Source organism: Cnephaeus nilssonii (assembly GCF_951640355.1).
Source record: "Cnephaeus nilssonii genome assembly, chromosome: 8".
In the NCBI taxonomy this organism is placed as follows: Eukaryota; Metazoa; Chordata; class Mammalia; order Chiroptera; family Vespertilionidae; genus Cnephaeus; species Cnephaeus nilssonii.
The window spans coordinates 9,140,562-9,168,520 of NC_137079.1; the positions used below are offsets into that span (position 1 = coordinate 9,140,562).

The 27,959-nt window shown below is 42.7% G+C and overlaps 1 protein-coding gene across 14 annotated transcripts in view; it reads right to left on the reverse strand.

Moving 5' to 3' along the window:
• SORBS2 (sorbin and SH3 domain containing 2) overlaps positions 1 to 27,959 on the reverse strand; it is a 197,991-nt gene that overhangs the window by 58,963 nt on the left and 111,069 nt on the right. For 8 of the 14 annotated variants that reach the window (XM_079779516.1, XM_079779508.1, XM_079779506.1 and 5 more), the window contains 7 exons: positions 23,030 to 23,056; positions 22,434 to 22,489; positions 12,406 to 12,544; positions 8,956 to 9,128; positions 3,430 to 3,496; positions 2,723 to 2,767; positions 32 to 221 (listed from right to left, as the gene is read on the reverse strand). In XM_079779516.1, coding sequence (XP_079635642.1) covers positions 32 to 221; positions 2,723 to 2,767; positions 3,430 to 3,496; positions 8,956 to 9,128; positions 12,406 to 12,544; positions 22,434 to 22,489; positions 23,030 to 23,056 — 697 coding nt within the window. Of the gene's footprint in view, positions 1 to 31; positions 222 to 2,722; positions 2,768 to 3,429; positions 3,497 to 8,955; positions 9,129 to 12,405; positions 12,545 to 22,433; positions 22,559 to 23,029; positions 23,057 to 27,959 lie in introns of all 14 variants that reach the window. The other 6 variants (XM_079779510.1, XM_079779514.1, XM_079779507.1 and 3 more) reach the window with 1 other exon arrangement.

Consider the following 27,959-nt stretch of genomic DNA (forward strand, 5'->3'; position numbering starts at 1 on the left):
ATGTGGGCCACTTTGGGGGGCAATGCCTTACTTCTCTGTCGAAGACCGATCTCTGGGTCGAAGCGGTGGGACTGGAGGAGGAACGTGGGGGGGAGGGGCCGGGGGAGTGGCATCCTTAAAAGTGTCCGTGCCATTGTCCGAGTGGCTTTTGGAGAGGGGTCTGTAGGTCTGGGTCTTCGCAGCGGGATGGGACTGAGCACTGTAGGGTGAGTTGTACAGGCCTGTCGCGAAACACAACGGAACAAAACAAAAAGGGGCCAATGACATTTAAAAACTGCATTGAATTCTTCGTGCCCCATAAAATAGCCAATGATTTTGCCCACATTATCATCCATAAGCATATCCATACTGCATGCATGGGGCAGGGTGATCATTAGCAATTAATGTATTAATCTTTATGAAGAGATTAATTTGTTATTACTGTATTCTGTACACAAGCATTGGCGACAGTAAATCTTTGTCAATCATTTTAGAATTAGTAATCATTCAGGCTAGTACGAGGCATAACTTACAGGTACTCAGCAAATTTTCTCCTGGAGAACATAAACTAACGACACAGTTAAGATTTCAGAGGAAGATTACAGATGCTTCACAGAACTGTTTCCAAATATCTTCTATTACTTTAAAGGCTCTGGTTCATATATGATAATTGACATGTTAATTGTAATGAAACACAATACTGGGCAAGATATGTATGTGCCGTGCATGGCTTAAGAAAACAGAAGCCCTCAGTAAGCCGGTAGCGCATCTGGGAAATGAGACACAAATAGAACTCTGATGGAAAATAATTGGCAACATGGTAAAGGCCAAATGCGGAAAATATTCATTAGTAATGAAGGGATTTTAGAAGATGGTGGATTGGTCTAAGATATTATGGAACCGAAGGCACCAGAGTGGGCCCCAAAAGACTGGTTAGGCGAAGAGGGTAGCAGAGATGACATAGAAATGAAAAAGAGGCAGAAAGAGCAAGACACACGACAGCGGGATGAAGGGCCAGTAGAAGGGAAGAGACTAGTTGCGGTTGCTCTGTCTACTGATTAAATGGTAAAACTCTCTCCAAAGGGCTCTGCAAGGTTATATGTAACTATTGTTTGATTGACTAATTACTAATGGGTGTAAAACATTCTGAACTACCTGCAACCTCAGTCTTTTGAACTAAGTCTATTTTCACTTTTCTTCTCTGGAAGTTCCATGCAAATTGCCACCACAAATACGAAGACATGATGTCCGCACTTTGTTTTTGGCCTCAATTCTACTGTCTGAGTTCAGCTTCAGAGCTTCCTAAAAACAGGACAACAGGCCCCCAATGGAGTTGCTTATGCAAAGATCCCACGTCACAAACTGGACTCCACTTAATTCCAGGGTAGGCCTCTCTCAGAAACGGAACCTTAAACCAGCCAGAGTCACCTGATCGGCACTAGTTAGGCCACCGGCCTGATAGACCCCAGCCCTCCCCTAAGGGAAGGTGACCTCAACGACCATCCGCTTTCTCGCCTGCTCCACCTTCCTTGTCCTGCTCCCTTCTGCCTGTAACGTCTTTCATGTCGTGCAGCTCCTCAGAGCTACTCTCTGTCTGCTAGATGGGACGCTGCCCGACTCGTGAATCATTGACCAAAGCCAATAAGATCTTTAAAATGTACTCAGTTGAATTTTGATTTTTTTTTTTTTAACAAGCTAAGCACAGGAGGTGAGTTCGGAGTACCTGTGGCCAGAAGGAAAAACTGAGGCAACATCTAGCGGGCCCCATGTGAAATGTGGAATATCGGGGGCAGAGAACCAAGGGCTTGTCACCTCTATGCGTGTTCTGTTCGCTCGTTTGTTTGTTTTGTTACTTCTCTATTTGTCTTTGGAGACTAGTAGCAAAATCCAGAAGAGTTCAAGGGCCTATGCGCTGGCCCTTAGGTGTCCTTTGCAGCTCTGAGCCAGGCCGGCAAGGGCACCCCTTGTGGGGCTCCCGGTGCATAAGGGGAGGGCAGACCCACCTGCTGAGCCTGCTTTAAAGAAAGAATGGACCCTGGGCAGCGGTCTGGAGCCCCAGGCTGAGCAGGGACAGGAGGCCCTGTGTGGGATTCCCTGATGTGCCATTTAGGAGAAAGTCATGACAGGAAACATTTTCTAGGGGTTCCCTCCCTTTAGCCTGCAACCACTTCACAAGATACCAACACACTCAAGCACAAGCAGAAAAGCCCGGAATTGAAGTTGCTCTTTATGACCTGGGCCACTCTGAGTCAGAAGAGTGGCCGGCAAAGTGGGATTTTAAGCAGCCCTTCCATGAATGGGTGCATTTTGGAGCAAAAGCCCGCGCAAGGTCACAGAACACTGTGCCTGACTTGTTTGCCGTGAAGCGTATCTGAGAGATCTTACGCAATGGCGCTCACTCTCTGCTCTGATAAAAGGAGATCTTTATCTCATTTTGTACCCATTACAGTGTGTTCTTTCAGGCTGGCCTTCACAGTTGAGTTAAACATTCCTGAGGCTGAGCATCAGCTAACACGGGGAATGAAGGCTATAAAACAGTGTTAGTTCTCATATCCACGAGAAGAGATCGATCCTTTTGTTAGGCATGCCGTGAGAAAAAGAGGGGGGAAAAGCTCCTCATTTCAGCCTCCTCATTGTGTAGACTGAAAACATGCGCCCACAGCGGTAAAAAGTGAGGCTAAAGTTCTTCCAAGCATTGCAAGCATTGAAAAATCTTCATTGCAAGCCGGGAAAGCCGTCCTACCTGCGTTATATGTATAAGGAGTATTGTACATGTCTGTGTCATCATCTAGAAAACGAAACATACATATGATGGTAATGCAGATTGCGTCGCCGTACCACAACAAGACAGCACAACTTCACAGGAAAAGCAGACATTCGTTGAAACCAGTGTACTTTGCCTCGCTCAAAATACTATAATTTTTTTTTTTTTTCAAATACTGTTTTTGAAACTGCCTGTAACCTATTAGCTCTTCGGGCATCCAAGGTCAGTACCTTTGCCTCACTTCCCAGCCTTCTCTTCTGGGGCCTGACTTTCCTTTAGAAAGTGCTTTAAATATCTCTGTCAACTCAGCGAGACCTACCTATGCTCAGTCTCTGGATAGGGAGCAGACACGTGGACAGAGGAATAATGAGTCTGTCTAAGTGGACAACAGGCCACACTGGTTCAGACTGTGGACAAGGAAGGACGAAGGGAAGAGACCAGAGCAGCTGGCGCCTCGTCAAGGTCACCATCTAAGAGGCTTCTTGGCAGATGAGGGGTGAGGCAGGAGCGCAGGGTCTGGGATTTGAAGGGGTGATGTAAGGAGGAATGGTCACAAGAACCAATGGAGGCCAGGAAGCTTGTTAGGGTCTTGACATTTGTGGTGAACCAACTGTGTAAACGGGGAGGACACATACACATCCTTCAACCTACAGGGACCCGATGGGAACACGGAGCAACGTGCGTACCCGGCTTGTGCACCATGTGAATCTGCTTGAACATCGTCTTGTACCAGTCCTTCGGTCTGTCAACCGTCTATAAGAGAGAAGGTCCAACAGTTACAAAGCTGCTTCCAGATCGATGTCGTTCCTCCATGTTTTGCTTTCTACATTTTATCCTTTTTAATAGCAAATCTATGTTCTCTGGTTTATAAAAACCTATCTCATGATGACAAGACCAGTCATTTATCCAGTTATACGTGCAGTATGTAAACACATTACCCCTTGTTTGAGTTTAGGCTGAATTGGAGCATTATACGTGCTATGGTTTTATTTTATCCTCATCAGAGTTTTGCCCAGCACTTGACAGTTAATGTTTGCACAAATGTCTGTAATAATAAAAGTGTAATATGCTAATTAGACCGGATGTCTTTCCGGACAACCTTCTGGACGACCTTCCGGACAAAGCTAGGGCTGCGAGGGAAGCCCGGGTCTTGGGTGCCAGAGGAAAGCTGGTGCTGGCAGCCGGGGGAAGGAAGGCCTACTCTTGCATGATTTTCGTGCATTGGGCCTCTAGTATTTATATAAAAGTCACTGAATAAGAGATATAGGGTTATCACAGTGTCTTTCACTCCTTTTGGAGATAATTATCATTAATTATCCTTAAAAAACTTTTTAGTGAGTGTTCTGTTTAAGACATTATTTTTATGAGAAAAAAAGGGGGATAAAACAGCCACCTCATTGTGTAGACTGAAAACATGCGCCAACAGCGGTAAAAAGTGAGGCTAAATATTCCTTAACTAAGGTATATTTTTTTACTCCAACTGCATTCTGGTCAACTTAGGTTCAGAGAAAGAAAAAATGAATATTTTCTACTTTAAGTTACTAAAGTACCAAGTGTAGGAACACGATCCAGAGTCTGAGAGCAATTCTAAAAATGGAGATGTTGTTTCAAAAATGTTTTTAACCTGGTAATAAAACATTTACAACATTTGCTTTGCTAAATGGTAAATTCCTTGAGCATAGAAGTGCCCCCGTCTGCAGCCCAGGCTTTTGATGTGATAGAAGTGAGAAGACAATTAATGTCAGATCAACCTAGATTCATATCTCAGATCCTTTAATTGCTGTTTCCTACCAATATGAATTTGGATAAATTAGGTAACCTTTGAGAGCCTCGTTTTCTCCTTTTTAAAATGAAATAATTATATCCACATCATAGGATTGTTATGGAAATTGAATGAGATGATGTACACAGAAAGATCTAGAACAATGCCTACAATATCAGAAATGCTCAATAAAAAGCCATAGGGAACATCAAATATTTATAGAATAAAATAATGAATGAATCCAGATTATTGCATGGAACTCGACCATATTGTGTACCTGTGAAAGTAGACACCTTTATAATCCTAATTAAAGATTTTTCTTGGCAAGATCTTTATCTCAACTTTTTTCAGAGCTACTAGGGCAAGAGGCTCAACCATTGTGTGCACAGTGACTAAATATACCAGACTTTCCGAGATAATTCCCTTGATATAAAATATTCCGTTAGGACTGCTACAAAAATATTCTTATACTGGTTAGACTCAGCTTTGGTTTCAATTTGATAGGCTCATTTTTCTCTCAGAAATGTGGTCACTGCATTTTTTCATCTGGACATTGAGTTTTGTGCTATATCCAATTTTATTTTGATGTCTAGGAATATATGAGTCTGTAATCACCACAAGTATAGATGAACTTTAAGGGCTCCTTGACTTTGTGGCGAATCACCTCTTCATTCATTCTACACTTCTTTTAGAATGGAAAAATTGAGGGGATTGTTGATGGACTTTATGTTCAAATGGTGGTAGCTGGTGGGATGGGGTGCAGTGATGAAGTCCAGCTATTATTTGCTGGTTTAAACGAAGTAACTGATCAAGTGTCCTTAAGGGACATAAAAGATTGATTTCTCTTTCATTAAGCTTTATTTCCTTTACAGTATTCAGCAACAGAAAAGAAGACAAAAGCTTGTGCAGAAATGTTTTCCAACTCTACCTGGACACGGCCGATGGCAACAAGGACGCCCAATAAGTAAGTCATAGCCCTGTATATGGCAACGGATCCTGACAGACAGGCCTTTTCCTGCCTGGCTGGAGGGCACGTATCAGGCAGGAGCTCAGTCCTGCCATCTGCTAGCTTTATATGGTGAGCACGGAGATGCCAGGCATGCCCAGCCAGTTGGCAAAGGGGAATATGAAACTGGTCACACAAAAACTCTGTGTCCCGTTCTAAAAGAAGTCCTCTAAGCAGTTCAACTCCGTCTTAGAAATGCCATCGTGGAGGTTGTTATGGCTAATCCTGAGGCTAAGTAAACAGAGGTCTCCTCAACTGTGAGGATGTTTACTTTTGTAGGTGTCCTTCAGAATTACTTTGCATGGACACTAACTACTAGAAATCCACTACTCAGTGTACTCTGTAACCTCGGCAGAGCACACCTGGATGTTCGCATTCCTACTGTTTACAGATGATCAGAACTCTACCCTGATATAACACGCAGGGGTTTCCAACAAGGGGAAACAGGCACCTTCTCTACACACCAGTATGCAGTTATTCTAGTCGGTGTTTGCTCCTTCCCACTTGGAAAATGCTCCAGTGGCCCTAGCCGGTTTGGTTCAGTGGCTAGAGCAGTGGTTCTCAACCTTTCTAATGCCGCGACCCTTTAATACAGTTCCTCACGTTGTGGTGACCCCCAACCATAAAATTATTTTCGTTGCTACTTCATAACTGTAATTTTGCTACTGTTATGAGTCGTAATGTAAATATCTGTGTTTTTCCGATGGTCTTAGGGAACCCTGCTAGTGGTTCTCAACCTGTGGGTCGTGACTGTAGAGCCTAAGACCATCGGAAAACACAGATATTTACATTACGATCCATTAACAGTAGCAAAATTACAGTTATGAAGTAGCAACGAAAATAATTTTATGGTTGGGGGTCACCACAACATGAGGAACTGTATTAAAGGGACGCGGCATTAGAAAGGTTGAGAACCACTGGGCTAGAGCGTCGGCCTGCAGACCGAAGGGTCCCAGGTTTGATTTCGGTCAAGGGCATGTGCCTCCATTGCAGGCTCCTCCCTGGTCTGGGCCCTGGCTAGAGCTCGTGCAGGAGGCAACCAACTGATGTGCTTCTCTCACATCAACATTTCTCTCTGTCTGTCTTCCCCTCTCTCTTCCATTCTCTCTAAAAATCAGTGGAAAAATATCCTCAGGTGAGAGTTAAAAAAAAAAAAAGATTAAAAAAAAGAGAAAGTGCTCAAACAGTGCTGTATTTGAAGGAGAAGAAAGGAGGCTTGTATTTCACTTAACTAGCTGGCCGTAATTAGACAGTCCCGTGGGATCTGAACCCTGGTGGGTTCTGTTGTTGTTGCTAAGAATGGCGGTAAAAGGCTAACCCAGAGGGCCCGGGTCACATGAGAGAGGGCCGTCGGGGGAGCCACTTCCCTTCGTTCAAGTAGCTCAAAGGTACATTTGTTGACTCTTGGCTTTCTAGAGTTTCTGGGTTACTTTGCACAATTCTGTTTCCTGGGTCCGTGCCGGTTTCTAGGATGAGACTACAACACGATGCAGGAGGCGGCACTGCCTCTGGTGTATACATTCGCTCAGCAGAAAGTCCATGTGAAGCAACCCAGCCTGATAATCATTACTGTCTACGTGGAGGAGAAAGAAAAACAGCCCTGGATTCTTGGCCTGCGGAGGCTCAGCGAGGGCCTGACTCGGCATTTATAAACACGGCTATACTTGGGGATGTGCTGGGCCAGGCCGGGAAATAGGATATAGACCTACACCTTCTTTGTAAAGTTCTAAATGGCCAAATAAGAGCACAGCTGTGCATAGGAACTATATTTTGTCTTCGACTTTATGGATTGAAAACTAGCATTGAGTATGGTATCTGTGTTAACGGATGCAGGTCTAGACGTGCTCATGATTCAGCAATATATAAACAATATTAAATTTTAATATTACTCGATTTTCACCATCCACCGCATCTCAGTTTCTTCCTTTTAGAAACGAACACGCAAGGCCTTGCTATTTAAGAAACTTACATCTTATGGGTTAAAAACAAAAGGTCAGGCTTTGCGTGTTCATTTCTATGTATCATTTGTTGACTTAGAAGCACACCCAGAGTCTCAGATAAAAATTTTCAGAGAGAATCTATAACTATATAGAATCAGGGATCTCCGAATTTGTGTATATATTGTGCCTCAGGGATCAATTAGACAGAACCAATGACAGCATACCTGTCTGACACGATATCTCCACATTATTAGGAAAAAAATTTTAAGCATAACCATTCTGAATCAACAAAACACTGTCACCAGAAACATGTAGTCATCCTAAGATTAAGAATGTTAGTCATGATCCCTGAACCGTTTCTGTCCCTTCAACATGACAATCACCAGTTCCAACATAGATTTTTAGGACTTTATAATTAGTCACATTCAGTGTTCTCAGAATCTCACGAGTATAAAACCCACAGCCACTGCTATCCAGACTTACTTTTTTGGCTTCCAATTCTAGTACGGATGCTTGGAATAGTTAATTTTTAACTCTCCTCTCTGTACACAGAACACGTAATCCCCACATAATAAATACAGATTCAAGGAGAGAAGAAAACCCCCACGCGTGGTCTTTTGTCCAGCCAGAGTGTTTCCGATCGGACCACGGCTTTTTTCTGATCCCTTCCCCCTTCTTTTCCTCTACCCTCTACTGTCTTCGCATCCTCTCGCCCCCAGGTCTGCATTCCAGGGAAATAGCTCTTGGCCACATCCCAGCCAGGTATGTGGGTGTTGCGGACACGTGTAGGCAGCCTGAGCTCCGCTCTCGAACCGCCCCCCAACATCACCTGCAAACGTGCTGCCGTTCTCATCCTGGTGGTTCCCAAGTCCTCCGGGCTGGCCGGTAGCACAGACCTTGTCTTCAAGTGGACTGGCTCAGCCAGCGCCGCCTGCCAGGCTCTGAGAGCCGCTGCTACTGCTGAGCTTTGCCAGAAGGGGCTGCCCCACGCACTGAGCAATGCCCTGGCAGTGTTTAGAGACTAAAAAAAAATCCAAACACTCTCACTCAGCATCCCCGAGAGCTCCCAGCAGGCACAGTTGAAGAGGGAAAACTCTCCAATGTGTATTTTCCTGGTTGTTTCTTTCCATGACATTAACTCCCTTCACTCCAATCATCTCACCTCCCAGCCCCCAGCTCCTGGTGTTGTTAACACACATCCCTTTCAAGGAACAAACCACTGGGTTGTCTGCAAAGAACGTGGGAATTCAACGCAGCCAAGAAGTCACATTTCCCTTCCCTTCTCTCCCTATTGCCCTAACACTCCTCGGTAGAAGGTAAAACAGACTTTTGTCATTTGACAAAATGGCAAGTTTCATGATTTTTCATTAAAATGGAGAAACGGATTGTGTGATTAGCTCCCACGGACAGTCCTCTCTCTGCCACACGCAGCATAAGATGCATGAGAACGGCAGTGCTCATGAGCTCAGACAAGGAGTGCACAGAGCTGCCGGGTCCGGCCTACCGTTCTGATGGCCGTGGGGATGCCGGACTCGTCCACCGGCCCGATCCCCGGGTAGTGTGGGGCTTTGATGACGGTCACCCTCTTCTCTTCCTCTGAGGACCTGTACAGCGGGATGGAGCTGCCCACCGTGCCGTCCAGAGACTGCGCGTGCTGGGCATACGTCTCTGTGGAATCTGGGAAGAGAATGTGGCGACATATAATGCATCATAAATTGATGGTACCTCTCGCACAGTTATGCCAAACGTGGCATAGTCTATATTTCCATCACTATCTCTCTTAACTCAGTTACCTTAAATTTGAGCCACTGGTTGTTAACAGGGAGGTGTATAGGGAACACACCTGTAACAAGACCGTCCCATTTTATGAAGCAGGGTGAGGGGAAGAACAGCCTTGGTGAGAGACCCTGTGACCTGTGGCAGCCACTGGAACAAAGCACTTTGCACGCACTGCCTCTTCTCATTTTCCCAGTAATCCTGGGGGCGGCGGGGGGGACGGGGCAGAAGCTGGGACAAGTTGAGTCCCAGCTCATAGTTTACATTACTGTTCTTTTTGTGAAAGTGCTCGCTATTTAAAAAGCACTGAAATGTGCTCTTGGGACAAAAGACATGACTGTGGAGTCTTCAACAGTGGTTTCATAAAAATAAAGTGAAGACGAAAATCACATGAAACCAACTTCGTATCCAAACATGTACTTGGCTTATGGGTCAATAGATGACTTTAAATTTTTAGTATTCATTTTTATTTAACTAGCCAAGATGGCCATAATGTCTTTGCTTTTAGTCTAAAGTAACAAAAACCATGACTTCTGGCCCCTTGAGGATACAAATCACCCTAAGCATATAAATTAGATGGGACTTATCCTGTCCCTATCTTCATGCCATGGTTATTAACTTTTGCTATACTTTCACAAGAAAGGAGGGGACTTAGTGTACTATATGTTCCATTTACTCTTAGTTCAGAGATATTTGTGAAAATCAACATTATTACCATTCATCTGGTGCAACTAATAATACAATTTCCTGTGTGTTTTTGTTGTTGTTGTTGTTTGCTCCCCCCCCTCCTTTTTTTATAATAAATTTCAAAATTTTGGTGACCAAGAATGATTCTTTGTCACAGTTGGTCAGATCTGTCACTCAGAAAGGTCTCTTTTATATGGATATGGAACAGTCCTAATGTTTTAGGTTAGCAATGATATACTCACTATGCATTGGTAGAAAACTTATATAAATCTTCATAAATAAGACTTAAAGATTTAACTCATCATTATAAGGATAAGAAGATATCAACTAAAATCCATTGTAATATTTATACCTGCTATTACTATTATGACTATTTTCTATTTAATTTGCAACAGAAAAGCATTTTCAATCTATAAAAGTGATATTTTCCAGGCAGCTCCAAAGTAAGACACAATGTGATATGTGACTCAGATTTCCCCTTTAATTATAAAAAGGATTTGACTGGGCAGCCATGATCTAGTATTTCTATAAAAAAACAAACTTTTTGAGCACCTAGAATATGCAAAATTCCAGCCTAAGCAAACAGTATTAACTCTGTCTTCATTTATGGTTCATGATATTCTATGAACTTATATAATACAAGTTGACCTTTTATTTTATTATGCTCTTATATGCTCCACTAACTCTCATTTTTGCAGTTTTTGTCCTAAACTAAATATCAAGTTTCTCTAGGGCAGGATAGGTTTGTACATTCTCCTCAGGACCTATCTCAGCATTGGCCAACTGGAATTTGTTCAATGTTTATATAGAGAATTTCTTTCCATGTTTATAGTTTATATGTAAAGTCGACCCAATGGTACGCTCTGATATAAAACCCTGTCTACATTCAAGTATTTATATATATTGTTTGTTGAGGTGAAGGGAAAAAATTGTGCTCATTAAGGTGAGCAATGGGGGTGAAAGAGTCAGACTTTGACAATAATTATTTGGGAAAATATTACGGCTAGAATCATTTGTAGAGTTTTACTGCAGATGTGTCATAATGCATAGCTCTGTAAAAAATCTAGATATAATGGGCTCCTCTTGTAATACTACACCAGTGACTAATTAAGGGCAACATTCTGGCACAAGGACGTTCTGCTTTCTTATACTCTAAAAGGCCATCGTTATAAGAGTCACGGATCATTCTAAGAGCAGCATTAGAAAAGGCACAAGCATAATTAGACTTTTCTTTAATGAGTCTCCTGGCTACCTGTGAGCTATAGAGGTTGTGTGGACACAGAAGCTGAGTCCACAGTGCACGTGGCCAATGTTCTTGGGTAAACTAATGGCACCGTGTCCTTTCAATACACAACAGTGTTGGGGGAATGAGGGTGCTGCTGCTACCAAGGAGGAAATGGGAGTTAAAGCCCTCTGCTCTACTTTCTTGCTCCCTGTAGCTGGTTGGTGGCCAGAGGATGGGCCCCTCCTACTTTGCTGAGAGCTGTGCTGAGATCACGTGGTCCTCTGCCTTCCTCTCTGCTTCCTGCTGCCCTGGAGGCCTGGTTCAACATCATGAAACCTTTTTCAGCTTCAGTTCATATGATGCTCTGATTTAGTCTGGGTTGGTTTTATTTTTTGGTAATGTTCTCAGTTATGTTTTTACATTTCTAAAAACTAGGAAAATGTATGACCTTATTTTCTAAGCTGTTGTAATACATTTTGCCACATAAAAATGTTTCCATCGTTATATAGCAGTTTCTTCTCCAGCAAGCTTCAAGGAGTTCCTGAGCCCCGTGAAATTATACGCTGAAAAGTGTGTTTTTTTAAATAAATGTTCAAGTGTTCATTTTGTATCTGGAGGAAAGCTCTCTCTTTCGTCTAATTCCTAATTCCCAAAAGGCTAAGAGCTATGTCTTGATGAAATCCTGGCACCATCCTTTAAAGGGACTCACATCCCTGGCGGATGGTCTTCTGGCCTCAGTTTGAGTAGTTTACTACTTGGGGAGGCAGTAGTTCAGAGTGTACCACTGTGTGAGGCAGCCTGAGCCCGTCAGTCTGCTTTAACTGTGAACCAGGTCTTCTTTACAGACACCAAAAGAACTTTCTACAAGGACAGTTTTCCCACGAAAGAACAGGGCGCCTCCATGTGGATGGTATTTACCATATATGGAAATGCACCCTGTGAATGTTCTCCTGGGGATGTGAGCTCTCCCCTCCCTAACAGCCCATCTTCTTCTTTCTAGCCCCCCACACCCCAAATATCGAATCGCCTTCCCCAGAGGAAGGCACAGAAGCAATCGCTGCCTTGGAACGGCTGGGGGCCTGTTTCTTCCCAGGCTGAGTTCACGCGGTCCCTCGTGCCTCCCGAGGATAGGGTCTTCAATCGTGAACTGATGAATGTGTCTGCCTCCTTTCTAAAAGCTGCTCCGATGCTTTATATTTTTCTCATGTGGTTTGGTACTCGCTCTTGTGAAATTGTCATGAAAATCATGATGATCCAGCGACTTACCGAGTGACCGGCCGTGCGGCATGATGATGCTGGAGTTGAGGGAGCCTGGCAGGGAGTAGGCCGAAGGGGAGAAGGGCCGCTGGTAGTAGCTCATCGGACTCACAGCGCCTCCCGAGTTCCCATTCACTGTTATCTGGCTCTGAGAAAAGTGCGGACATCCCGTTAAAGCATCGCTCCTTTCGATGACAATGAGAGACTTCATTCAAATGCCAGCCATCAGCTGTCCAGTTTCTATTGACTCTGAAAACTGATGTCTAGAGGGACAGGGGACACATTTTCAGTGTCTTCTCACTCTTCCTTTATTTCTGAAGTCACTCTCTTATCTGCCAGAGGGCGCTGGGGGTGATTAGAAAGCAGCTGGCTGGTGGGCATGCCGCTCTGCCAACAGAGATGCCTAAGACACCAGTAGGAGTCAGTATAAAGTAAGCCTGGAGGGCAAGTTTGCTCTTATTGTTAAATCATCAGAGCCCATCACACTCCTCTGCCTGGAGATTTGAAGTGAATGTTCTTTGACATGACACAAGGGATTGGTTCTCAGACTTAGTCAGGGATACCCTCCAACAAACCAATGTTTCCAGGGCAAGGTGATTATTAATATAAAGAACACAATTGTTTGGATTTATGCATCATAAATCAATCTATTCTAGAAGAATCAAACACCTGGTAAAAGACATGCTAACTGCTGGCTTCTCCCTCATCCGTTCTCATTGAGGACTTTATGGGCCTCTGTTTGGTTTCTGAATAATTTATTGTTTTGATTGCTTTATACCTGAGTATTTTAATCCCAAAGGTATTTCAAGCTTCTTGTCGGAGATGGTCATATACATGCTTCTTTTAAACATATATTTTATAACATGCTTCCTGGTGCTAAGGGCATAGTAGATAGTCAACAGGGACATATTCTAATTGAATTGAACCAGCTGAGTTCACAGAGGCGGAGCTCGCCACTATGAAACATGCCTCTCTGACCACACACACTGAGGAGGTTACATAATGCATGCCAACGACACAAAACATTGGTACGAGCATGTAGTTAAAATGGCCTTACAGCTGAGCACACCAAACACACATATGCACATAGATAAACAGAATTTGTGAACCTTTTCTACTTAGTTTAACGCAAAATAAACAATTCTACAGGCCTGACACACAGATGCACGATTAGTTGCTTATTTCCATGATTTTTCCACTTGAAAGCAGATGTTTTCAAATGATCTAGAACAAACCTAATTTCATGACTTTATAGCACTGCCACATCTGCCCGAACGGCAAACACGTCCTTACAGTGAGGTGCTTTTCTAAGCTGTTGTGGAAATCACCCTCATATCCTCAGTGCCTGGGTCTTGAGGCTCTTCTACCCGAAGGGCAGTGGGCATGCAAGTAAGTGCGAGGCACTGGCTTTGGAGGCACCCCAAAGCTTCGAGCTCTTATTTACCTTGGATGAATTATTTGAGAATATTTTTCCTCCCTGCCCAAATAAAGTTTGGTTGATCTTTGTAAATATAACTTTAAAACTGTTGTTATAATTCATGTTAAAAGCAGGAAAATTTTTATTTAAAACTATCACGGTGCTATATTACTAAACTTTAAAAAGTCACCCTAAATCCTATTTTGTCTATGACAGTGCTTATTTAAAACTTCATTACAAAATCAATTTTTTAGAAAAAATATTCCTATTTTTTTTTTGCCTAAAATTATATACCTTTCAAATTGAAGTCATTATCTACACATTATATGCAACTGAAAATCTGTGTTATAAAATTTTGAAGCACTTTAACCATTCATAAATCATTTAGTAGAGACTACTTGTCACATAGACATTTAAATGATAGAATATACATGGGAAATATGTATTGCTCTAAATGGAAGGTAAATTACTGATATGTGAAACAATATAGGTATTCATAAAATTCTATCCTGGAATGGCTCAGGAAAAAGAATTCCAAAAATATTACAGGGCTCAATTTCTGCAGGGTAGGTTAGGATCATTTACATCATTCAGTCCTGAAAGACAGTTTGGGTTGAGGAGATGAAGGTGTTAGTGAGGGGAAGCAAGAGGCATTAGCACAAATGTAGTCAGTAACCGTGCAGGTGAGAAAGAAGAACATAAACTACTCACATGAATCTCCCAGTTAAACCGTTATCTACCATGATCTAATATTGGGTTAACATTTCTGGAAAATTTTAGTTTCTCTATAATCGAATCACCATAGTATTGTATGTGTGCCTATCTACATTTCTGAGATGACTTCTTATTAAGGCAAATCACTGTCCAACTCATTCGCTAGAGCAACCTGTGTGAACGTGAGCCACTCTAAAATGAATGAAGAGAATGTAACTGATGGTTCGGCCCACAGTAGGTTTCTGAGGACGACTGTCATGGATTTCCTGGTAGACTACATAGAATCAGCTTACTCATAATCAACATCTATGGAATAAAATGCTCGGCAGCACACTGAGATGGCAGACAAGAACTCAGTCCCCTGGCCTTGGGAGACCTGTTTGGAAATGACGGGGTCAGAGGGAGGAAGCAGAGTTCCATGCCTGGCAGCGGGGCCACTACGGAGAGGCCGCCTGTGGTGGGAGAGTCCGCTGCCTGGGGCTCCTCGGGGATGGCTGGGAGCACTCCCTCCATTGGGAGGAGTCTATGGTGGGAGCCCACGGTGCTGCCTGGGGAAGGTGGTCGGGAGCAAGGAGAGGCGTTTATGTCAACAGAGGTCCGTGCAGGTGTGAAGGCCCCAAGTCAGCAGGTGGAGGCAGGGCAAGGGGGTGCTGGCCTGAAGCCTGGCTTTGGTCAACGTATTTAGGCTAAAAGGTGGCATGGAAGGGGGGATGGGGAGAGACCTGTGGTGTGGTTGGTCTGTGTGTCTGTGAAGCATTTACCTCCAGCACACTGGCAGTTAAGTTCTGGTTTCCAAGCTGAGTTTCAGGAAGAAATAATAAGAGGAGATATAAATTATCCAATTAAGAAAACATCTATTTGCAACGTGGCAGAGAAGGCAAATCTTGGGTTTTATTTGCAAGCACTTGAAGGAAATGCATTCAGAGGATTAGGTGCCCGCCACACAGTATAGAAAAAGCATGAAAGCACGAAGAAAGGGGACCCAGCAAGTGATTTTTGGAGACAAGACCAGGTTTCACATAGCACTGCATGGTCTTTTCGGGTGGGAGCTTGAGAGTGTCGGCATAGTGGAATTTTTTCTTCAAACGTTTTAGGTTTTGTACTTGGGACAATAAAATGCCATCAGGTTGTCTATTGATCGAAAGAATTACTTTTCCCTTCACTAGAGAAATCTTTGTGGCATACCTGCTGCCCACAGCCCCTTCCTGGGAAATGTCCCCCAAATATAAATCAGTTTGTTTACTATTTTATGATTAAAGAAATACGTAAGGACTGATCAAACTAAAAAACAACTGAAGGGAAAGGGAATTTTGTCCACTTTCCCACTCACTGAATCTCTTTCTTGACTTCATTAGGAAATACTAAAAGAATTAAATGTTGAAGTGTCCTACCATGCAAACAGTGGTAGCCATGTGTGACCATGACATGAAAAAGAAAACCAGCCACTGATGGTGGTTAGAATAGAGCCTCGTTCGTTAGGAGAACTACTGTTGGTTTACCTACCAAGTCATAGGCAAAGGAGAAAGAAACTGAAGGAGAAAGAAAAGGTTTAATTCCCAGGGGGCTCGACATAGTGGAGGGTTGTTGTAAAAGGAAGGGTGGGGTTGGCCCATTAAAGGTCTGTAGCTCTTCGTTCCAACTGTGAGGGTGTCTGGCCACACATGTGTAATCCTATATAATAAAAGACTAATATGCAAATAGACCGAACGGCGGAACAACTGAACAACTGGTCACTATGACATGCGCTGACCACCAGGGGGCTCACACAGAACATGGTGGGCATCAGCCAAGGCGGGATGGTGGAGCAGGTGAATGGGGGCGCCAGACCAAGGCAGGGTGCTGGTCACTGTTATTGGGGCGAGCCTCTGGTGGTTACTGAAAATTCTTTACTCCTGCATGCTGTAGTCCTGCCCAGTGCTCACACCTGGTGCTGGTCCCAGTGGTCCCTGAGGGCTTCTCCACCTCCCCCTGCTCCTGAGGGGCGATTGGGGCAGCAGCTGCTGCTTGCACCCACTGCTGGTGCTGGCCCCAATCGCTCTGCACTGTCAGCAGGTGTGAGCAGGGGCCAGTGCTGTCAGCACATGGGAGCAGCGGTGGTGGGAGTGGGGCTGCTGGCAGACAGGGGACCAGGGGCTGCGGTGGAAGGGGCCAGGCGGGGGCGCAGAGGATGAGCCGAGACCTGCCCCTGTGCCCACAGCAGCCTCTCGGCCCACAGTTCCTTTCAAGGTGCACGACTTTGTGCACTGGGCCCCTAGTATGATGATAAGCATCAACTTTAACATGAGTGAATGAAACTCTGACGGTATAGAGACATTCCCCCCACACCCCCCGCTGACACACACCTTCAGAATAGAGGGTTTTATTGTTGTTGTTGTTTGGTGTGGTGCCAGTGGTAAGGTAGATAGCCAAAAGTACTACAGAATATTAATACATTTGAAAGGAACAATCTAATGACTGTAAATCTCATGGGATTGGCTGGCCCGCATCCTTTGGACTACAAACATGTCAAAGGCTAAAGCATAGTCTATTTAAAACCCTCATTGGTATGGGTAATATGATCAGTTGGTACAGCACTGTGTTCAGGAATGGTCTTTAACCATTTATTTGTTCTTCCAAAGAGACTGTCTACAAAAAAAAGAACTATTTCACTTTTTGAATTTCTCTCACTACCTTCTGATATGCTCACAATTTTTTTTTGTGTGTGTGTGTTTGTGTAACAGATAAAATGCCTCCAGGTGAATCGTACCACACTTAAATTTCTGTAGATAAAACTCAGAAGTTCAACAACCTATTGGTCACCTACACAAAAGCTCTGAAATATTTTGAGATACAGATGTAAATTACCTATTCGACTACTTGGGGGTCCTTTCACATAACCCTCATGTCTACATTAAAGAGATACTATATTTCTCTTATAGAAGAGAAATACCCTCTTAGACACAGGAGGAGAGAAAATCACAATATACATACACTGAGTGGCCAGATTATTATTATCTCTGAATGCATAATCATCTGGCCACTCAGTGTATATCATATATAATAAAAGGCTAATATGCAAATTGTCCCCTCCACCAGGAGTTCGACCAGCAGGCAGGCCGGCCAACTGCCCATGTCCCCTCCCCCTGGCCAGGTTGGCTGGACCCCACCCATGCACGAATTCATGCACTGGGCCTCTAATAAATATATATATATATATATATATATATATATATATATATACACACACACAAACATACATTGAGTGGCCAGATTATTATGCATTCAGAGATCATAATAATCTAGCCACTCAGTGTATAATAAAGATGTAATATGCAAATTGTCATTATGCCGTGAAGCGTAACGACCGACCACGTAAAGACTGGATCACGGATCAGCAGGAGTGTGGGACTGCGAGCTACAAGCGGGCAGCGGAGAGCTACAGGAGGGGGCAGGGCAGCAAGCTATGAGGGGAAAGGGCAGGGAGCGGAGGGAGCTACAGGAGGGCGGCAGTGAGCTACTGGCTACAAGTGGGTGGTGGAGAGCTACAGGAGGGGTCAGGGCAGCAAGCTATGAGGGGGGGCTGGGGGGGTGGGGGGACTACAGGAGGGCAGGGCTGTGGGTGGAGAGCTACTGGAGGGTGGCAGCGAGCTACTGGCGAGCTACTGGTGCATGGATTCGTGCACAGGGCTACTAGTATACATATAAAAGCCTAAGCGACCGGCCGACCGGCCTACTGGCTGACCATCTAGTAGCTATGACACACACTGACCATCAGGGGGCAGACACTCAGTGCAGGAGCAGAAACCACAGGCATGGAATCATGGAACAGACTGATGAATCTCAGAGGGAAGAGGGGAGAGAGGAGGGCGGGAAGAGATTAAAGATCTTATATGCATACTAGAGGCCCCGTGCACGGATTCGTGCACCGGTGTGGTCCTTCGGCCTGGCCTGCGGGGATTAGACTAAAACCGGCTCTCCGATATCCCCCGAGGGGTCCCGGATTGCAAGAGGGCGCAGGCCAGGCCGCGGGATCCCACCGTGCATGGGGCCTGTAGTAATATTATAATACAATAATATTTTCAAAATCTGTATTTTCCTGATCTCATTTTCAATTGAGAGAATAGCCATATTTGATAATTTCACCATGACCGGTGATGATGTTACATAATTTTTAACTAGTTTAAAATGAAGTAAATGATAATAAATTCGATTTTGGTATAAATAAAATGTTTAAACTTAAAATAATGTTCAGTTTTAATGCACTCACTTTCCTACTTTTCAATATTTTTAAAACTACTGAAATGTTCTAGATAAAAATTAACAATACCTAAAAACATATATATGGGGACATGTCTTTCTTTCCGTCTCTGGTTCCAATTGGCTTACCATGGCACTGTGCTCTGTAGCCTTCACACTCCCCTTCTAACCTCTGTAATGGCTGAGCTTCTAGGCCTCACTTCTCAAGGAACATACAGAATACGTTAAATACCCAGAAAAGGAAATTGATGGGTTTTGTTCTCCTTTTCAATGCAGTTGACAGTAATGTACTTAAGAAAATACCTAGCCCAGCCATGGTGGCTCAGTGGTTAAGCGTCAATCAATGAACCAGGAGATCACGGTTCAATTCCCAGTCAGGACAAATGTCTGGGTTTTAGGCTTGATCCCCAGTTTGGGGTGTGCAGGTGGAAGGCGATCAATGCTTCCCTCTTATCATTGATGTTTCTATCTTGCTCTCCCTTTCTCTCTCTGAAATCAATAAAAATAAATTTAAAAAAGAAAATATCTAGGGAGGAGTGATATAAAAATCAATCTTTATACTAAGAAATTATTTGTATTGTATTAGGTGTCAGAATGGTATTTGCCTTATTTTTTCTCTTCACCTGTTAGATATAGGTATTAACATTTTTACAAACTTAAGGATCTTATACTGACTTTACTACCAGGATAATTGGAGTTGACAGTTGAAAACAAATGAAATAATAAAAATTGCTGGTGCCTTGTGAGGGGTACTTATAATGATAGAATTATCTATATCATTGTTAAGATTTAAAATTTCCATGGTATTTTAAAAATAAATGATTTACGCATTTTTGTGAAAGAAAATTTTTCCCTCCTACCCCATCTCCTTCTGTGATAATGGAAATCCTCTCTGACAGCCCTTCTCCGGGGACAAGGAGGAAACGTCTGGCAGACACTTGTATACTTAGAAGGCTCTATTTCACCGGCCACAGCTATTGGTCAGGAGGGGGAATAACTGAACTAACCTGGGCCAGCGAGGCACTGCCTCCTTCTTGGGACTGAATTACACTGAATGGCCAGATTATTATGATCTCTGAACGCATAATAATCTGGCCACTCAGTATATATATTAGAGGCCCGGTGCATGAATTCATGCATGGGTGGGATCCGGCCAGCCTGGCCAGGTGGAGGGGACATGGGCGGTTGGCCGGCCTGCCTGCTGGTCGAACTCCTGGTGGAGGGGACAATTTGCATATTAGCCTTTTATTATATAGGATATACACTGAGTGGCCAGATTATTATGCATTCAGAGATCATAATAATCTGGCCACTCAGTGTATATGTACTGAATGCCCCAGTCGGGGAGTTTTGTGCCCCAGAACCGCAAGATGCAAGTTGACACAGAGAATGTCATGGACATTCACAGGCAACTTGAAGTAATGAGAGAGCAGAGGCAGAGAGATGAGAATGAGGTCAACTCAGAAAGAGGAGAGACAACGGGAACTATGTGGCATGTCAGGTGGAGAGAGAGTAGCTAATGTTCTCCAGTTCCCCTAAGGCCTGGCTGTACCACCTGCCTTTCATGATTCAAGACTGCACTATAACCTCATAATAAAAACTATTTTTACAGAAGTCTTAATAGCCTTATAGTTTCTACCCAAGACCTGGGTGACAAGTGGCCTAAAATGGTCACACAGATTTGGGCACATTGAGGGAGTGTGGCATCAGAATCAGAGGAGTAAATAGTTAAGAGATTGTGTGCATGTGAATCAAGAAAATTTTGGTGCTAAAAGAACTGGCACGAAACACATTTCTTTACCACTTAAAAGTACTTAGACTGCCCTAGCCGGTTTGGCTCAGTGGAAAGAGCATTGGCCTATGGACTGAAGGGACCCAGGTTCGATTCCGGCCAAGGACACATGCCCTGGTTGCGGGCTCGATCCCCAGTGGGGGGCGTGCAGGAGGCAGCCGATCAATGATTCTCTCTCATCATTGATATTTCTATCTCTCTCTCTCCCTCTCATTTCCTCTGTAAAATCAATAAACATATATAAAAAAAGAAACCTAGAAATGTATGGATGAATTTCATAGGGTTATAAATGGGAGGATGGTTTCTTTCTCCTTTCCCTTCCTGATTGGACACTACCAAAGCAGTAGGTTAGGCAAGCAGCCCAGCACGAAGGGGTTAGGGTCTCTGCAGGACACCTGTCAGTAGAGATTGGAAAGTGTAATGGATCACCCGGCAGTCTGAGGACTGAGCGGTCGCAGCCACTGCAGGTTTTTGTCTCTCTTGCTGAAGAGGTATCTTTGTAGTCTCTGGAGAAAGCTCAGGTAGCTGTTTGTGGCTTTCGGGATCCTGTCCTGACAGGGGAGCTATCTGAATGGAGAGAGATGCTGTGTGTTTCTCAGGCACTGGGTTAGGGGGCGGTGAGCAGGGCCTTTTGAGGAATGACGGTAGGTCAACAGATTTGGAAAACGGTGGAGTATTAAAGGGGATGCTACTTCCTAGATCCTGGTTATGGATTAGTTTCAGTGTAGAAATTTTCCGCGTTTGAGAATCCTGCATGTAGTCCTCTTGTAGAAATGGGGCACTACCCGTGTCAGCACTGGGTGGGGAACCTGTGCTGGCAGCTGCTGGTAGCAGGTTAGTGATTTTCTGTGTGTACGACACAGTTGTGTTAGATTCTTCAGAATACACGATTGTCTGGCTGGGGTCGTCTCCATCAGGGTGCACAGCTCCCGGAAGAAGTTTTTTATTAGTCAAGTACCCTGAACAGGAAGGAACGTGCATGTTAGTTTCTGGTGGGTCTAAAAGGTCACCCTTTGTGTGACTGGTGGTCAAGGAGCTACAGAAGCTCTCTTTTCTGAGCGGTGGAAGGGGTGCCTGGATTGCCAAAAGCATCCGGAGAAAGAAATAATGTTGAAAGAAAAACAGAGAGAAAGTCAAAGTTAGTCATTAAAGAAACCAGTGTTAACTCCATCCTTAAAGAGGCTAAAGCAATGTCATACCTTCTTATTATGTTATACATTTTTGTTGGCTAGATTGATCAATTTTATTCCACCAGGAATGTGCTTTATTTTATTATCAAAAGCTGCCTTCGAGGGGAAAATAGTCTTTATACAGAATACATTATGAAGTTTGTCTCCATCTACCTCCTGGGAAATTACCTTAAAAGTGAACACATGTTCTCTTGCATATTTTCAGGCTTTGAAATGCGCGCGCGCGCGCGCACACACACACACACACACACACACACACACACACTTTATTTTGATAACTCTTATGCTGCAGCACAATTTTGCTTATATCTCCAACACAGAATTCCTTTATATAATGAACAGTTGCATAACTCATATTTATAAGTGTATAATGATTGCTGATCTCCTTACTTTGAAGTCTAAATCATCAGCTGATAACGTTTATAATTCAGAAAAGAACCTAAACATTATGTTAGAAACTGACCTGGTTTTATCAGCTGAATGAAAAAAAAGAACCTGTTTGAACTTAAGACTTGTTTTCCATATTGTCTACACAAGTCTGACCAGTAGTACAAATATGAAAGCAAAAACATATTAAAAATAAAACATGTACCATAATATCCACCTATTACTAGAAAAGAGATGCTAAAGTAGGGGGCTAACAGCCTTGCTTTCAAATAACACAACAGACAAGAGTACGCAGGAGTACCTGAGTGGGTGACCTTTTTTCTTGTAGGTTTGGCCGGACGCTTCTAAAGCCTTTTGCTGCAAGAGAGGAATACGTAGCATCTCCATTCAGTGTGTCTTGATTTTGGTCATTGTAAGATCTCCAGGCTTTTATTAAGGGAACACAAATTGGATACAAACATATCTACCTTCACTTTTAACATTTTTTGAAATAAAAATAAATGTGAAGTTTTCTTTAGAAATTTAATTTAATTCAATATGCATAACTGTGCATGTAAGTTAACTTTACTGCGAGGTTCATAATGTGGTTATGAATATGTTAAAAAAAAACACACAGCTCATAACGCCCTAGCCGGTGTGGCTTAGTGGGTTGAGTGTCCTCCAGTGCACCAAGAGGTCACCGGTTCGAATTCCAGGTCAGGGCACATGCCTGGGTTGTGGGCTCAATCTCCAGGAGGGGGCATGCAGGAGGCAACCAATCGATGATGTTTCTCTCTTTCTCTCTCTCTCCCTCTCTCTCCACCCCCATCTATAAAATCAATTAAAAACCCCACACATTTAAAAAGAAAAAAAAAAACACAGCAAATGGAATGCTTATCCAGAAGAGCTTTTCTGTACCTGAATCTGGTGACTGAGAATCACGCCCTAAAACAAAAAGAAATGTTCAAATTACTATGAGGGTAAAGGAAAGGAACAATCAAGTAAGAGCGTTTGCCAAAGAACTACATGCATTTGAGGGGGGCAGCATTATCTCAGTTCTAAAATTCTGGGTACATAAAATATACCAATGAGAAGTTTGTATATTAATTTTTTACTTCAATTAGAATATAATTCATTATATAACCATAAATTATAATTAACACATATATAAAACACTGATTCCTCCCCCCTACCCCGTGTTATGGCAACCAGTAATTTTATCTTATTATTGCCCACGCAGAATGTATGAATTTCTAAATATCAAATTAAAGCATCAAAAGGTATCTGGCTTGTATACAATGAGTGTTTCTCCAGCATTAAATCAAACCTCTGGATCCTTAGCTTTTGATGCCCTGGTATTTCCATATTCAACTCCTGTATGAGACAGCAATGCATTTTTTTTGTAATTTGACTTTTTTTTTTTAACTTGGAGAAAGTGTAAATGTGTCTACCATATTATGTGATACTTCAAATCATTCTCTAGACTTTGAATTTTCTTCTTATTGCCACTTAAAGTCACATTCTATTCCAATATGAAAGAGCTGTTACAGAATAGTTCATTGTGTTGCAGTAAGCTGTGGAAAACAAATTTCAGCACTAAGAAATTGCTTTGGATAATGCAGGAGGGAAGTGGCTCAATGACATATTTACTATTAGTTTTACTGGACTCACACATTCAAGAATCTTCCATAACTTATGAACATTGGAGGTAATTGATTTGCATTGCTCGGTTCTAATATATCACTTGGCCAACTTCACCTGGAATCATAAAGCCTTAACTTTGGGAAGGGCTTTGGGGGCATCCAGCTTCACCTCTGTCCCGGCCCTGGACCCCTTCTATACGTCCCCCGAGACCATTATTAAATTGCTGTTATTTCAATGCCTCTAGAACATGAACGTTATGTGTAAAAAGGACTCTTCCTTTTCTTTTTAATGCTTAAGGAATGGCTATTTTGAAATCTAAACACATGAATTAGGAATGATAAAAGTTAGTTGAGAAATGCAAGAGTTTGAATTGAAGTAAAATATCTGATGTAGATTCTTTCCAAATCAAAGAAAGAGAAATAACTGAGCCAGCACAGAGTATGTTAGAATGACTCCAACTCAAATGCGGTAGAGAAGACTAAGAAATCTTCATTTCTTAAAAAAGGATATTTGCTAATTTAGTATGGATCGTAACTCCAGTAAGTTCCAAATCAGGGTGATAAATGGGGACCATACAGTGAAAATAGCTTTGAGGAGTTACATATGAAATGCTTACTAGACTATCTCTAGGATTTGATGGGAGCAGAAATGATTGAACTTCTTAATCACTTAAATGATAATGAGGACTCTATAAAGAAAACAGTGTAACACACAGAGCAGCAATTAGAATTCTGCTGTGGGCAGTCAGGGAGAGAGATTGAATAACCACCTGGTTACCACACACTGTTTGTGGATATGGAACAAGTTTTGGGACTTGAAGAAATGGCAATGTAAAGACGAGCAGTATGGATAGTAATTATTATTATCTGTATTATAGTTATATGCTTGAGAATAGGGATTTCACTTTACCCTGGCTTGATAGAACTGGGCTTTTATAAAGAAGGGTGTGTGGGTATGTATTGGGGATGGAGGTTATAGGAGCCTGATGCTTGGAGGTGCAAGAGGTATAGGCGCGTGGTGAGGAAGAGGAGGGCATATTGAGAAGATTTGAAGGACACTTTGAAATAAACTTCCTCTAACTGATAGTTTGTAGAGGGTCAGTTCTTTTTCTTACTGGTGACCACATTAGAGATTATGGAACAGTGAGTGGGATAGACAGTAAGTGTGAGAATCAGAGAAGAGTCATTCTAAGCTGAATCCAGGGGCTCTCCCGCCTCCTCCCCTTAACCGCCCCCCCCCCCCCCCCCAATACTGAGCCCAGGGATTTACAAATGAAATTATACCTGTGCTACCGGAAATATGAGCTATTGATCAGGGTGAGCTCTGCTGAAAAAATCCTTCTCAACATAGGAGACATGAATGTGTAGAATTACGATAAAGGACAAAGAATAAAAATGGCTAAGGATTAAAACTTCAGGATGAACCCGTATTTTAATGAAGTTTATGTTAATGATTGAAGTCCATACCTAAGAGGGTGGTCTCTTAAGGACACTCAAGTGTATAGTGTTGCAGTTTATTTAAAATAAATCCAATTATAATATTTAAAGCACCCAATCCTGATTTTCTATTTTATTGTAGTTCTCCAGAGGCACTGAAAGATAAATAGCTCCCACGTGGATACTGTTGACCTCAGCCCTGCTTTTATTTCATTCCTGCCAGGAAAGGGTAGGAAAGGGAGGACGAGCGTGGTTGGAAGCAGGTGACAGAAAGCATGAAAGCATCCTGGATCCATGTCAAGTAAAGAGAACATATGTTAAAAAAAACAAAAATCTATTGAGCTATATTATGCTAAGCAAAATGAGCCATTCAGAGAAAGACAAATATCACATAATGTCACTCATCTGTGGAATCTAATGAACAAAATAAACTGAAGAACAAAAAGATCCAGAGACATGGAAGCATGTAACAGACTGATGAATCTTAGAGGGAAGGGAAGCGGGGCGGGGAGGGGGGGGGCAGGAAGAGAATAACCAAAGAACTTATATGCATATATGCATAACCCATGGACACAGACAATAGTGAGGTGAAGGCCTGGGGAGGGGTGGGAGTGGGGTCAATGGGAGAAAACAGGGACATCTGTAATACTTTCAACAATAAAGATAAATTTTAAAAAACTATTGAGCTGGTAAATGACTTGCAGATGCATGGGGAAGATGGTTTTGTCCAACATCTTCAATATTATTTATGATCATTCATTGTGAAAAAAACAGAGCCAGAATTCTAGGGATCAGAGCTCTAAATTTCTGGTGTTCTTTAGTACATGGTCATTGTGTCTCTGAACATTTAAGAATGAGTGACTGGGTCAGATGTGAACAGGGTCTTTGAGAATGAAGAGCCATGACCTCTCACTGGTACCATGAGCACTCCCTGTGCCCGGCAGAAGGGGGGTGAGGACACTGTCGGAGTGGGTGTCCAGGCTCGTTGCAGGGTCGGTGTCAGGGGTTGGACTGCATGCCCTCAGAGGTCCTTTCCAACTTTATGATTCCAACGTTTAAATCCCTTTTAGCTGATGTGGTATATTAGACATAATAAACTATATTTTTCTTAAAAATTATGATTTTAAATCTTATAGCTCCTTCCGTTAGAGGGCTCAATTACTCTGCAAGAATTAATTTAAACCCATTAGTTAAATTCAAGCCAACTAATTGAATGCCTACAGTGCCTCTAAGTACTGGGATAAGACATTTTATTTATTTTCTTCATTTACCCTCATTTAATTTTGACAAATCTTTGGGAGTCTAGGAAATGATTAAGTTCTCAGAGAAGTAGGGAAACAACAAATTTTCCCCTTTCCTCCCCCTCTTCCCTCTCCCCCCACTCCTCCTCCTCTTTAAGGAGAGTTGAGTTACAGACACGAATTTTCCCAGGGTGTAAAACGGGCAGGTGCTGTTTCCTGGGGCAGTGGTCACCACTGCATCTCAACCTTAGCAGTGTTACCTGAGACGGCCAGGTGGTTTTGGTAAAATAAAATGAACTTCGAAAGGCTTATCGTGTCTCTATACTTATCGTTTTGGTCCTAGCTTAGATTTAAAACATCTATGTGTCTATGAATTATCCAGTGGGATTCTACCTTCTTGTAAAAGGGAAAGAGAAAGACTGACTTGGGCGACAATAGTTGATGACAAGCAGCTTGTATTGACTTTTCATCTGAGAGAGGGAACCTTTTGTGGAGGTGGTCTTTTACTTAAAGGCTATGTGGTTTTAACAATAGCGAATGCAATAAATATTTGCTAATCCCCTTTTAATTCACGAGAAGATGCTGTGCCAAATAAGTTCTTCTGAAGGCGACCATAAAGTGAAGGGCCTACAGAGAGGATGATTTCTTTCTTCAAAATGGAATTAAAATTAATTTTAGAAAGGGATCGTACCTATGCGTCTTAATACAAAAGGGGTCTATTTTTAATGTAACAATTAAGTCCAAAATTCAGGGGGCTTCATTCTCTAGAAATCTTATTCCCTCATGGTATAAAATTTAAAATGGCCCATAGCCACTACATACTTATGGCTGAATATTATTTCATATTCCTACAATATTTAAATGTTTGCTATTATTTTGATTCTGAAGCATCACATATTTTCTTTTAAGTTTCGTGATATGAAGTTGCTGATATTCTAGTGCAGACTCTCCGAAGTGGCAGTCTCTAATCCAGTCGCTTATTCCCTTAGTGGTTCCTTTGGTAGATAATGATAACCCGGCATTGTCGAACCGGTGCCACACTCCCTAGCAGGTGCTGCAGGCAGCCGGCCACCTCTGCGTAGCCTGGGCTACAATTGGCGGAGATGTCAATGGTATTCATGGCACAGGCATGCCCCTTTCCTGATGGCTCTGGACTTTATTTATTTTCTTATTTCTCTTTATTCCCATTTCCCTCAGGTATCCCATGTAAACACATTTGTAGCTTTTCTAACATCCTTTCATGCTCATATACACGTGAGCAAACATGTACAAATACACACACACACACACACACATATATATATATATATATATATATATATATATATATATATAGAGAGAGAGAGAGAGAGAGAAATATATTTTTTAACTAAACTGAAATGGTACTACATACATTGCAATGAAACTGGCATTTAAAAAAATTTAATATATTCTGGAACCACCTGGCCTGCTATTTAAACTTGGACATTGAAATCCATTTGTGGATTGGAGGTGGTGGGCAGGAGTGGGTTTCTCCAGATGGAAGCT